This window comes from Scardinius erythrophthalmus (assembly GCF_964197995.2).
Source record: "Scardinius erythrophthalmus genome assembly, chromosome: 16".
NCBI lineage: Eukaryota > Metazoa > Chordata > Actinopteri > Cypriniformes > Leuciscidae > Scardinius > Scardinius erythrophthalmus.
The window spans coordinates 40,490,795-40,504,878 of NC_138236.1; the positions used below are offsets into that span (position 1 = coordinate 40,490,795).

General features: G+C 42.3%; 1 protein-coding gene across 1 annotated transcript in view; it reads right to left on the bottom strand.

Annotated features, from left to right (window-relative positions):
- The window catches only part of bmper (BMP binding endothelial regulator), a 68,703-nt gene that overhangs the window by 39,521 nt on the left and 15,098 nt on the right, over window positions 1–14,084 (bottom strand). Inside the window, exons 4-7 of the mRNA XM_081388452.1 lie at window positions 9,045–9,127; window positions 8,662–8,752; window positions 8,301–8,383; window positions 7,969–8,068 (exon numbers count right to left, since the gene is read on the bottom strand). Coding sequence (XP_081244578.1) covers window positions 7,969–8,068; window positions 8,301–8,383; window positions 8,662–8,752; window positions 9,045–9,127 — 357 coding nt within the window. The remainder of the gene's footprint in view (window positions 1–7,968; window positions 8,069–8,300; window positions 8,384–8,661; window positions 8,753–9,044; window positions 9,128–14,084) is intronic.

The following is a 14,084-nucleotide window of genomic DNA, read 5'->3' on the forward strand; positions in this document are numbered from 1 at the left end:
CCGTCTCTATAACACTAATATTCCTGCCGTCTCTATAACACTAATATTCCTGCCGTCTCTATAACACTAATATTCCTGCTCTATAATAACACTAATATTCCTGCCGTCTCTATAACACTAATATTCCTGCCGTCTCTATAACACTAATATTCCTGCCGTCTCTATAACACTAATATTCCTGCCGTCTCTATAACACTAATATTCCTGCTCTATAATAACACTAATATTCCTGCCGTCTCTATAACACTAATATTCCCGCTCTATAATAACACTAATATTCCTGCCGTCTCTATAACACTAATATTCCTGCCGTCTCTATAACACTAATATTCCTGTCGTCTCTATAACACTAATATTCCCGCTCTATAACACTAATATTCCTGCCGTCTCTATAACACTAATATTCCTCTCTATAATAACACTAATGTTCCTGCTCTATAATAACACTAATATTCCTGCTCTATAATAACACTAATATTCCTGCCGTCTCTATAACACTAATATTCCTGCCGTCTCTATAACACTAATATTCCTGCCGTCTCTATAACACTAATATTCCTGCCGTCTCTATAACACTAATATTCCTGTCGTCTCTATAACACTAATATTCCTGTCGTCTCTATAACACTAATATTCCTGTCGTCTCTATAACACTAATATTCCTGCCGTCTCTATAACACTAATATTCCTGCCGTCTCTATAACACTAATATTCCTGCCGTCTCTATAACACTAATATTCCTGCCGTCTCTATAACACTAATATTCCTGCTCTATAATAACACTAATATTCCTGCCGTCTCTATAACACTAATATTCCTGCCGTCTCTATAACACTAATATTCCTGCCGTCTCTATAACACTAATATTCCTGCCGTCTCTATAACACTAATATTCCTGCTCTATAATAACACTAATATTCCTGCCGTCTCTATAACACTAATATTCCCGCTCTATAATAACACTAATATTCCTGCCGTCTCTATAACACTAATATTCCTGCCGTCTCTATAACACTAATATTCCTGTCGTCTCTATAACACTAATATTCCTGTCGTCTCTATAACACTAATATTCCTGCCGTCTCTATAACACTAATATTCCTGCCGTCTCTATAACACTAATATTCCTCTCTATAATAACACTAATGTTCCTGCTCTATAATAACACTAATATTCCTGCTCTATAATAACACTAATATTCCTGCCGTCTCTATAACACTAATATTCCTGCCGTCTCTATAACACTAATATTCCTGCTCTATAATAACACTAATATTCCTGCCGTCTCTATAACACTAATATTCCTGCTCTATAATAACACTAATATTCCTGCCGTCTCTATAACACTAATATTCCTGTCGTCTCTATAACACTAATATTCCTGCCGTCTCTATAACACTAATATTCCTGCCGTCTCTATAACACTAATATTCCTGCTCTATAATAACACTAATATTCCTGCCGTCTCTATAACACTAATATTCCTGCCGTCTCTATAACACTAATATTCCCGCTCTATAATAACACTAATATTCCTGCCGTCTCTATAACACTAATATTCCTGCCGTCTCTATAACACTAATATTCCTGCCGTCTCTATAACACTAATATTCCTGCCGTCTCTATAACACTAATATTCCTGCTCTATAATAACACTAATATTCCTGCCGTCTCTATAACACTAATATTCCTGCCGTCTCTATAACACTAATATTCCTGTCGTCTCTATAACACTAATATTCCTGCCGTCTCTATAACACTAATATTCCTGCCGTCTCTATAACACTAATATTCCTGTCGTCTCTATAACACTAATATTCCCGCTCTATAATAACACTAATATTCCTGTCGTCTCTATAACACTAATATTCCTGTCGTCTCTATAACACTAATATTCCTGTCGTCTCTATAACACTAATATTCCTGTCGTCTCTATAACACTAATATTCCTGCCGTCTCTATAACACTAATATTCCTGCTCTATAATAACACTAATATTCCTGCCGTCTCTATAACACTAATATTCCTGCCGTCTCTATAACACTAATATTCCTGTCGTCTCTATAACACTAATATTCCTGCCGTCTCTATAACACTAATATTCCTGTCGTCTCTATAACACTAATATTCCCGCTCTATAATAACACTAATATTCCTGTCGTCTCTATAACACTAATATTCCTGCTCTATAATAACACTAATATTCCTGTCGTCTCTATAACACTAATATTCCTGCTCTATAATAACACTAATATTCCTGTCGTCTCTATAACACTAATATTCCTGCCGTCTCTATAACACTAATATTCCTGCCGTCTCTATAACACTAATATTCCTGCTCTATAATAACACTAATATTCCTGCCGTCTCTATAACACTAATATTCCTGCCGTCTCTATAACACTAATATTCCTGCCGTCTCTATAACACTAATATTCCTGCTCTATAATAACACTAATATTCCTGCCGTCTCTATAACACTAATATTCCTGCCGTCTCTATAACACTAATATTCCTGCTCTATAATAACACTAATATTCCTGCCGTCTCTATAACACTAATATTCCTGCCGTCTCTATAACACTAATATTCCTGCCGTCTCTATAACACTAATATTCCCGCTCTATAATAACACTAATATTCCTGTCGTCTCTATAACACTAATATTCCTGCTCTATAATAACACTAATATTCCTGTCGTCTCTATAACACTAATATTCCTGCCGTCTCTATAACACTAATATTCCTGCCGTCTCTATAACACTAATATTCCTGCTCTATAATAACACTAATATTCCTGCCGTCTCTATAACACTAATATTCCTGCCGTCTCTATAACACTAATATTCCTGCCGTCTCTATAACACTAATATTCCTGCTCTATAATAACACTAATATTCCCGCTCTATAATAACACTAATATTCCTGCCGTCTCTATGATAACACTAATATTCCTGCCGTCTCTATAACACTAATATTCCTGCCGTCTCTATAACACTAATATTCCTGCCGTCTCTATGATAACACTAATATTCCTGTCGTCTCTATAACACTAATATTCCTGCCGTCTCTATAACACTAATATTCCTGCTCTATAATAACACTAATATTCCTGCCGTCTCTATAATAACACTAATATTCCTGTCGTCTCTATAACACTAATATTCCTGTCGTCTCTATAACACTAATATTCCTGCCGTCTCTATAACACTAATATTCCTGCCGTCTCTATAACACTAATATTCCTGCCGTCTCTATAACACTAATATTCCTGCTCTATAATAACACTAATATTCCTGCCGTCTCTATAACACTAATATTCCTGCCGTCTCTATAACACTAATATTCCTGCCGTCTCTATAACACTAATATTCCTGCTCTATAATAACACTAATATTCCCGCTCTATAATAACACTAATATTCCTGCCGTCTCTATGATAACACTAATATTCCTGTCGTCTCTATAACACTAATATTCCTGCCGTCTCTATAACACTAATATTCCTGCTCTATAATAACACTAATATTCCCGCTCTATAATAACACTAATATTCCTGCCGTCTCTATAACACTAATATTCCTGCTCTATAATAACACTAATATTCCTGCCGTCTCTATAACACTAATATTCCTGCTCTATAATAACACTAATATTCCCGCTCTATAATAACACTAATATTCCTGCCGTCTCTATAACACTAATATTCCTGCTCTATAATAACACTAATATTCCCGCTCTATAATAACACTAATATTCCTGTCGTCTCTATAACACTAATATTCCTGCCGTCTCTATAACACTAATATTCCTGCCGTCTCTATAACACTAATATTCCTGCTCTATAATAACACTAATATTCCCGCTCTATAATAACACTAATATTCCTGTCGTCTCTATAACACTAATATTCCTGCCGTCTCTATAACACTAATATTCCCGCTCTATAATAACACTAATATTCCTGTCGTCTCTATAACACTAATATTCCTGCTCTATAATAACACTAATATTCCTGTCGTCTCTATAACACTAATATTCCTGCCGTCTCTATAACACTAATATTCCTGCCGTCTCTATAACACTAATATTCCTGCCGTCTCTATAACACTAATATTCCTGCCGTCTCTATAACACTAATATTCCTGTCGTCTCTATAACACTAATATTCCTGTCGTCTCTATAACACTAATATTCCTGTCGTCTCTATAACACTAATATTCCTGCCGTCTCTATAATAACACTAATATTCCTGTCGTCTCTATAACACTAATATTCCTGTCGTCTCTATAACACTAATATTCCTGCCGTCTCTATAACACTAATATTCCTGCCGTCTCTATAATAACACTAATATTCCTGCCGTTTCTATAATAACACTAATATTCCTGCCGTCTCTATAACACTAATATTCCTGCCGTCTCTATAACACTAATATTCCTGCCGTCTCTATAATAACACTAATATTCCTGCCGTCTCTATAACACTAATATTCCTGCCGTCTCTATAACACTAATATTCCTGCCGTCTCTATAACACTAATATTCCTGCCGTCTCTATAACACTAATATTCCTGCCGTCTCTATAATAACACTAATATTCCTGCCGTCTCTATAACACTAATATTCCTGCCGTCTCTATAACACTAATATTCCTGCTCTATAATAACACTAATATTCCTGCCGTCTCTATAACACTAATATTCCTGCCGTCTCTATAACACTAATATTCCTGCCGTCTCTATAACACTAATATTCCTGCCGTCTCTATAACACTAATATTCCTGCCGTCTCTATAACACTAATATTCCTGTCGTCTCTATAACACTAATATTCCTGCCGTCTCTATAACACTAATATTCCTGCCGTCTCTATAACACTAATATTCCTGCCGTCTCTATAACACTAATATTCCTGCCGTCTCTATAACACTAATATTCCTGCCGTCTCTATAACACTAATATTCCTGTCGTCTCTATAACACTAATATTCCTGCCGTCTCTATAACACTAATATTCCTGCTCTATAATAACACTAATATTCCTGCCGTCTCTATAACACTAATATTCCTGCCGTCTCTATAATAACACTAATATTCCTGTCGTCTCTATAACACTAATATTCCTGCCGTCTCTATAACACTAATATTCCTGCCGTCTCTATAATAACACTAATATTCCTGCTCTATAATAACACTAATATTCCTGCCGTCTCTATAACACTAATATTCCTGCCGTCTCTATAATAACACTAATATTCCTGTCGTCTCTATAACACTAATATTCCTGCCGTCTCTATAACACTAATATTCCTGCCGTCTCTATAACACTAATATTCCTGCCGTCTCTATAATAACACTAATATTCCTGCCGTCTCTATAACACTAATATTCCTGCCGTCTCTATAACACTAATATTCCTGCCGTCTCTATAACACTAATATTCCTGCCGTTTCTATAATAACACTAATATTCCTGCCGTCTCTATAACACTAATATTCCTGCCGTCTCTATAACACTAATATTCCTGCCGTCTCTATAACACTAATATTCCTGCCGTCTCTATAACACTAATATTCCTGCCGTCTCTATAACACTAATATTCCTGCCGTCTCTATAACACTAATATTCCTGCCGTCTCTATAACACTAATATTCCCGCTCTATAATAACACTAATATTCCTGCCGTCTCTATAACACTAATATTCCTGCCGTCTCTATAACACTAATATTCCTGCCGTCTCTATAACACTAATATTCCTGCCGTCTCTATAACACTAATATTCCTGCCGTCTCTATAACACTAATATTCCCGCTCTATAATAACACTAATATTCCTGCCGTCTCTATAACACTAATATTCCTGCCGTCTCTATAACACTAATATTCCTGCCGTCTCTATAACACTAATATTCCTGCCGTCTCTATAACACTAATATTCCTGCCGTCTCTATAATAACACTAATATTCCTGCCGTCTCTATAACACTAATATTCCTGTCGTCTCTATAACACTAATATTCCTGCCGTCTCTATAATAACACTAATATTCCTGTCGTCTCTATAACACTAATATTCCTGCCGTCTCTATAACACTAATATTCCTGCCGTCTCTATAACACTAATATTCCTGCTCTATAATAACACTAATATTCCTGCCGTCTCTATAACACTAATATTCCTGTCGTCTCTATAACACTAATATTCCTGCCGTCTCTATAACACTAATATTCCTGTCGTCTCTATAACACTAATATTCCTGCCGTCTCTATAACACTAATATTCCTGCCGTCTCTATAACACTAATATTCCTGCCGTCTCTATAACACTAATATTCCTGCTCTATAATAACACTAATATTCCCGCTCTATAATAACACTAATATTCCTGCCGTCTCTATAACACTAATATTCCTGCCGTCTCTATAACACTAATATTCCTGCCGTCTCTATAACACTAATATTCCTGCCGTCTCTATAACACTAATATTCCTGCCGTCTCTATAACACTAATATTCCTGCCGTCTCTATAACACTAATATTCCTCTCTATAATAACACTAATATTCCTGCTCTATAATAACACTAATATTCCTGCCGTCTCTATAACACTAATATTCCTGTCGTCTCTATAACACTAATATTCCTGCCGTCTCTATAACACTAATATTCCCGCTCTATAATAACACTAATATTCCTGCTCTATAATAACACTAATATTCCTGCTCTATAATAACACTAATATTCCTGCTCTATAATAACACTAATATTCCTGCCGTCTCTATAACACTAATATTCCTGTCGTCTCTATAACACTAATATTCCTGCCGTCTCTATAACACTAATATTCCCGCTCTATAATAACACTAATATTCCTGTCGTCTCTATAACACTAATATTCCTGCCGTCTCTATAACACTAATATTCCTGCCGTCTCTATAACACTAATATTCCTGCCGTCTCTATAACACTAATATTCCTGCTCTATAATAACACTAATATTCCTGCCGTCTCTATAACACTAATATTCCTGTCGTCTCTATAACACTAATATTCCTGCCGTCTCTATAACACTAATATTCCTGCCGTCTCTATAACACTAATATTCCTGCCGTCTCTATAACACTAATATTCCTGCCGTCTCTATAACACTAATATTCCTGCCGTCTCTATAACACTAATATTCCTGCTCTATAATAACACTAATATTCCTGCTCTATAATAACACTAATATTCCCGCTCTATAATAACACTAATATTCCTGTCGTCTCTATAACACTAATATTCCTGCCGTCTCTATAACACTAATATTCCTGCCGTCTCTATAACACTAATATTCCTGCCGTCTCTATAATAACACTAATATTCCTGCCGTCTCTATAACACTAATATTCCTGCCGTCTCTATAACACTAATATTCCTGCCGTCTCTATAACACTAATATTCCTGCTCTATAATAACACTAATATTCCTGCTCTATAATAACACTAATATTCCTGCCGTCTCTATAACACTAATATTCCTGCTCTATAATAACACTAATATTCCTGCTCTATAATAACACTAATATTCCTGCTCTATAATAACACTAATATTCCTGCCGTCTCTATAACACTAATATTCCTGCCGTCTCTATAACACTAATATTCCTGCCGTCTCTATAACACTAATATTCCTGCCGTCTCTATAACACTAATATTCCTGCCGTCTCTATAACACTAATATTCCTGCTCTATAATAACACTAATATTCCTGCCATCTCTATAAAGCACTATGTTGCTGTCTGGGATGCATCATATTGATGAATGACTAAATATCTGATATGATGTTTCATTTAATATTTGGATGATTTGTTGCATGTGCAGTGCGGGGGGAAATATCTAGTATAGTGTGTGTGTGTGATATCTGTCATTGAGGATGGCGTGAGTTAGTGTGTACTGAGGTTCTGGAAGTGTGTGGATGTTGAGAAACTCACCACGGCATCTGGGACAGCAGTGACCCGCCGGTGTGTGTGTGAGATGAGGTGGACAGGACAGGACAGGACACACCACCTTCTGACACATGCTGTGACCTCCCTGGAACACACACACACACACACACACACACACACACACACACACACACTTCACTGAACTACAGCTGCTAATGTCAGAGAGAGAGAGCAACAGATGCTTATATTCAACATGGAATTACATTTACTATTATTATTATCATTTTGAAAGTTGAGAAGGCCTACTATTGTTTGGCCAGTGTAAAGAGTGCTTTGTTGAGACTGATCTGAGAACAGTGTTTAGCAGATAAACTCACAGTGCAGATGCATTTAATACAGGGATTCCCTTCAGGATGAAATTCTTTGTCTTCTTTATATAAATTCCCCTCGAAAATACATCCTGTGAAGATATAAAATATCAACAAGCACTGTGACGAGAGTCTGGCTGATTAGCAGAGATATTCAACACACTTCTAGATAAAAAAAATAATTAATTAATCATAAGACATTATTGAGGAAATGTTGTGCATATTAATATCTAGAATGCTGTTTATAACATTCTGATTAAATAGTCTTGTTTTTAAATTGTTTAGTTTTCCCTTTCTCTTTTTTCTGAAAAAAGCACTGCATACACACACACACACACACACACACACACACACACACACACTGACTGACCCGGGCAGGTTGGGCAGCATCTCTTCGGGTGTATTCTGGGGTTTTTACAGTGAATAACACACCTCATCTCTGCTTCAGTGACGACTCCTTCCTGTACATACAACAACTAAAACTTAAATGTGCGAGTAAAGATTGAAGAGGATGTGTATGTTTGTAGCTGGTTTGTTTCTTGTTACAGTGACTTAAATATGAAAAAGCACATATTGTGTGTGCGGTGAGCTAGCAGGTTCATCTACATGTTATTTCTTCTCATTTCAGTCTAGTTGTTTAAAGCAGTCTGCTATATTACTCCAGATATACTTCTGTCCGGTCCTGGTGATCTGGTTATGTTTATTCTAGTTCTGGACTACAGTATATCAGTATTGTATGATTGATCAACGTACCTGACAGCTGTATGTGACGCAGGGTTTGACAGGACTGATCCAGTGATGGGAACTGTTGTAGGACATCCCGTTCAGCTGACAGCCTGAGGGAGACAGAGAGAGAGCACTGAACACTGAGAACACGGAGAGACAGAGACACGGAGAGACAGAGACACGGAGAGACAGAGACACCGAGAGACCGAGACACGGAGAGACAGAGACACGGAGAGACAGAGACACGGAGAGACAGACACCGAGAGACAGAGACACCGAGAGACAGAGACACGGAGAGACAGAGACACGGAGAGACAGAGACACGGAGAGACAGACACCGAGAGACAGAGACACAGAGAGACAGAGACACCGAGAGACAGAGACACCGAGAGACAGAGACACAGAGAGACAGAGACACGGAGAGACAGACACCGAGAGACAGAGACACCGAGAGACAGAGACACCGAGAGACAGAGACACCGAGAGACAGAGACACGGAGAGACAGAGACACCGAGAGACAGAGACACCGAGAGACAGAGACACCGAGAGACAGACACCGAGAGACAGAGACACCGAGAGACAGAAACACCGAGAGACAGAGACACAGAGAGACAGAGACACAGAGAGACAGAGACACCGAGAGACAGAGGCACCGAGAGACAGAGGCACCGAGAGACAGGCACCGAGAGACAGGCACCGAGAGACAGAGGCACCGAGAGACAGAGGCACGGAGAGACACAGACACGGAGAGACAGAGACACCGAGAGACAGAGACACCGAGAGACAGAGACACAGAGAGACAGAGACACAGAGAGACAGAGACACCGAGAGACAGAGACACCGAGAGACAGAGACACCGAGAGACAGAGACACCGAGAGACAGAGACACCGAGAGACAGAGACACAGAGAGACAGAGACACCGAGAGACAGAGACACCGAGAGACAGAGACACCGAGAGACAGAGACACGGAGAGACAGAGACACCGAGAGACAGAGACACAGAGAGACAGAGACACAGAGAGACAGACACCGAGAGACAGAGACACCGAGAGACAGAGACACCGAGAGACAGAGACACAGAGAGACAGAGACACCGAGAGACAGAGACACCGAGAGACAGAGACACAGAGAGACAGAGACACCGAGAGACAGAGACACGGAGAGACAGAGACACGGAGAGACAGAGACACGGAGAGACAGAGACACCGAGAGACAGAAACACCGAGAGACAGAGACACAGAGAGACAGAGACACAGAGAGACAGAGACACCGAGAGACAGAGGCACCGAGAGACAGAGGCACCGAGAGACAGAGGCACCGAGAGACAGAGGCACCGAGAGACAGAGACACCGAGAGACAGAGACACCGAGAGACAGAGACACAGAGAGACAGACACCGAGAGACAGAGACACCGAGAGACAGAGACACCGAGAGACAGAGACAGAGAGACAGAGACACCGAGAGACAGAGACACCGAGAGACAGAGACACAGAGAGACAGAGACACCGAGAGACAGAGACACGGAGAGACAGACACCGAGAGACAGAGACACCGAGAGACAGAAACACCGAGAGACAGAGACACAGAGAGACAGAGACACAGAGAGACAGAGACACCGAGAGACAGAGGCACCGAGAGACAGAGGCACCGAGAGACAGAGACACAGAGAGACAGAGACACCGAGAGACAGAGACACCGAGAGACAGAGACACAGAGAGACAGACACGGAGAGACAGAGACACGGAGAGACAGACACCGAGAGACAGAGACACCGAGAGACAGAAACACCGAGAGACAGAGACACAGAGAGACAGAGACACAGAGAGACAGAGACACCGAGAGACAGAGACACTGAGAGACAGAGACACTGAGAGACTGAGACACTGAGAGACAGAGACACTGAGAGACAGAGACACGGAGAGACAGACACCGAGAGACAGAGACACCGAGAGACAGAAACACCGAGAGACAGAGACACTGAGAGACAGAGACACCGAGAGACAGAGACACCGAGAGACAGAGACACTGAGAGACAGAGACACTGAGAGACTGAGACACCGAGAGACAGAGACACCGAGAGACAGAGACACGGAGAGACAGACACCGAGAGACAGAGACACCGAGAGACAGAAACACCGAGAGACAGAGACACAGAGACACAGAGAGACAGAGACACCGAGAGACAGAGACACTGAGAGACAGAGACACTGAGAGACTGAGACACCGAGAGACAGACACCGAGAGACAGAGACAGAGGCACCGAGAGACAGAGGCACCGAGAGACAGAGACACGGAGAGACAGAGACACGGAGAGACAGAGACACCGAGAGACAGAGACACCGAGAGACAGAGACACAGAGAGACAGAGACACAGAGAGACAGAGACACCGAGAGACAGAGACACCGAGAGACAGAGACACCGAGAGACAGAGACACGGAGAGACAGAGACACGGAGAGACAGAGACACCGAGAGACAGAGACACAGAGAGACAGAGACACAGAGAGACAGAGACACAGAGAGACAGAGACACAGAGAGACAGAGACACAGAGAGACAGAGGCACCGAGAGACAGAGACACCGAGAGACAGAGACACCGAGAGACAGAGACACAGAGAGACAGAGACACCGAGAGACAGAGACACGGAGAGACAGAGACACGGAGAGACAGACACCGAGAGACAGAGACACCGAGAGACAGAGACACAGAGAGACAGAGACACAGAGAGACAGAGACACCGAGAGACAGAGACACCGAGAGACAGAGACACCGAGAGACAGAGACACCGAGAGACAGAGACACAGAGAGACAGAGACACAGAGAGACAGAGACACAGAGAGACAGAGACACCGAGAGACAGAGACACCGAGAGACAGACACCGAGAGACAGAGACACCGAGAGACAGAGACACCGAGAGACAGAGACACAGAGAGACAGAGACACAGAGAGACAGAGACACAGAGAGACAGAGACACCGAGAGACAGAGACACCGAGAGACAGAGACACCGAGAGACAGAGGCACCGAGAGACAGAGACACCGAGAGACAGAGACACCGAGAGACAGAGACACCGAGAGACAGACACCGAGAGACAGAGACACCGAGAGACAGAGACACCGAGAGACAGAGACACAGAGAGACAGAGACACCGAGAGACAGAGACACAGAGAGACAGACACCGAGAGACAGAGACACCGAGAGACAGAGACACCGAGAGACAGAGACACCGAGAGACAGAGACACAGAGAGACAGAGACACAGAGAGACAGAGACACCGAGAGACAGAGACACCGAGAGACAGAGACACGGAGAGACAGACACCGAGAGACAGAGACACCGAGAGACAGAGACACCGAGAGACAGAGACACAGAGAGACAGAGACACAGAGAGACAGAGACACCGAGAGACAGAGACACCGAGAGACAGAGACACAGAGAGACAGAGACACAGAGAGACAGAGACACCGAGAGACAGAGACACCGAGAGACAGAGACACCGAGAGACAGAGACACAGAGAGACAGAGACACAGAGAGACAGAGACACCGAGAGACAGAGACACCGAGAGACAGAGACACCGAGAGACAGAGACACCGAGAGACAGAGACACAGAGAGACAGAGACACAGAGAGACAGAGACACAGAGAGACAGAGACACAGAGAGACAGAGGCACCGAGAGACAGAGGCACCGAGAGACAGAGACACGGAGAGACAGAGACACGGAGAGACAGACACCGAGAGACAGAGACACCGAGAGACAGAGACACCGAGAGACAGAGACACCGAGAGACAGAGACACCGAGAGACAGAGACACAGAGAGACAGAGACACCGAGAGACAGAGACACGGAGAGACAGAGACACGGAGAGACAGACACCGAGAGACAGAGACACCGAGAGACAGAGACACAGAGAGACAGAGACACAGAGAGACAGAGACACCGAGAGACAGAGACACCGAGAGACAGAGACACCGAGAGACAGAGACACCGAGAGACAGAGACACAGAGAGACAGAGACACAGAGAGACAGAGACACAGAGAGACAGAGACACCGAGAGACAGAGACACCGAGAGACAGACACCGAGAGACAGAGACACCGAGAGACAGAGACACCGAGAGACAGAGACACAGAGAGACAGAGACACAGAGAGACAGAGACACAGAGAGACAGAGACACCGAGAGACAGAGACACCGAGAGACAGAGGCACCGAGAGACAGAGACACCGAGAGACAGAGACACCGAGAGACAGACACCGAGAGACAGAGACACCGAGAGACAGAGACACCGAGAGACAGAGACACAGAGAGACAGAGACACCGAGAGACAGAGACACAGAGAGACAGAGACACAGAGAGACAGAGACACAGAGAGACAGAGACACCGAGAGACAGAGACACCGAGAGACAGAGACACCGAGAGACAGAGACACAGAGAGACAGAGACACCGAGAGACAGACACCGAGAGACAGAGACACCGAGAGACAGAGACACCGAGAGACAGAGACACAGAGAGACAGAGACACCGAGAGACAGAGACATCGAGAGACAGAGACACCGAGAGACAGAGACACAGAGAGACAGAGACACCGAGAGACAGAGACACAGAGACACAGTCTGACACAGCTGCAGTCTGAGCCCGACTCTATTCAAAAAAGAGCTTTACAGATCTGAAGAACTTAACAAAATAGAAGAAGCCATGGACCAAAACGTCTTTTGGAATTTGTGGAATAAATTCAGTCCAAGACAAACTAAAGATAAATTAACAATACAAAATGGTTTGATCTGGAAAAATCACTTTGAATTTTTGTATAAGAATATTGATTATAGTGCAATCACCCCCCAACAACACTCAGTAGTTGAAAAACTCCACCACTTAGAGGAAAAGGTGAAAGACTACCAAAACCCCCTAGATACAGCAATAACACTAACCGAAATACAGAGGCAACTGAAGGCTCTGAAGGCTGGAGAGACTTGTGGAGTGGACAGCATCTGCCCTGAGATGCTAAAGCACAGTAGCCCTACACTGCAGGCAGCTCTCCACAAGCTGTTCAACCTCGTTC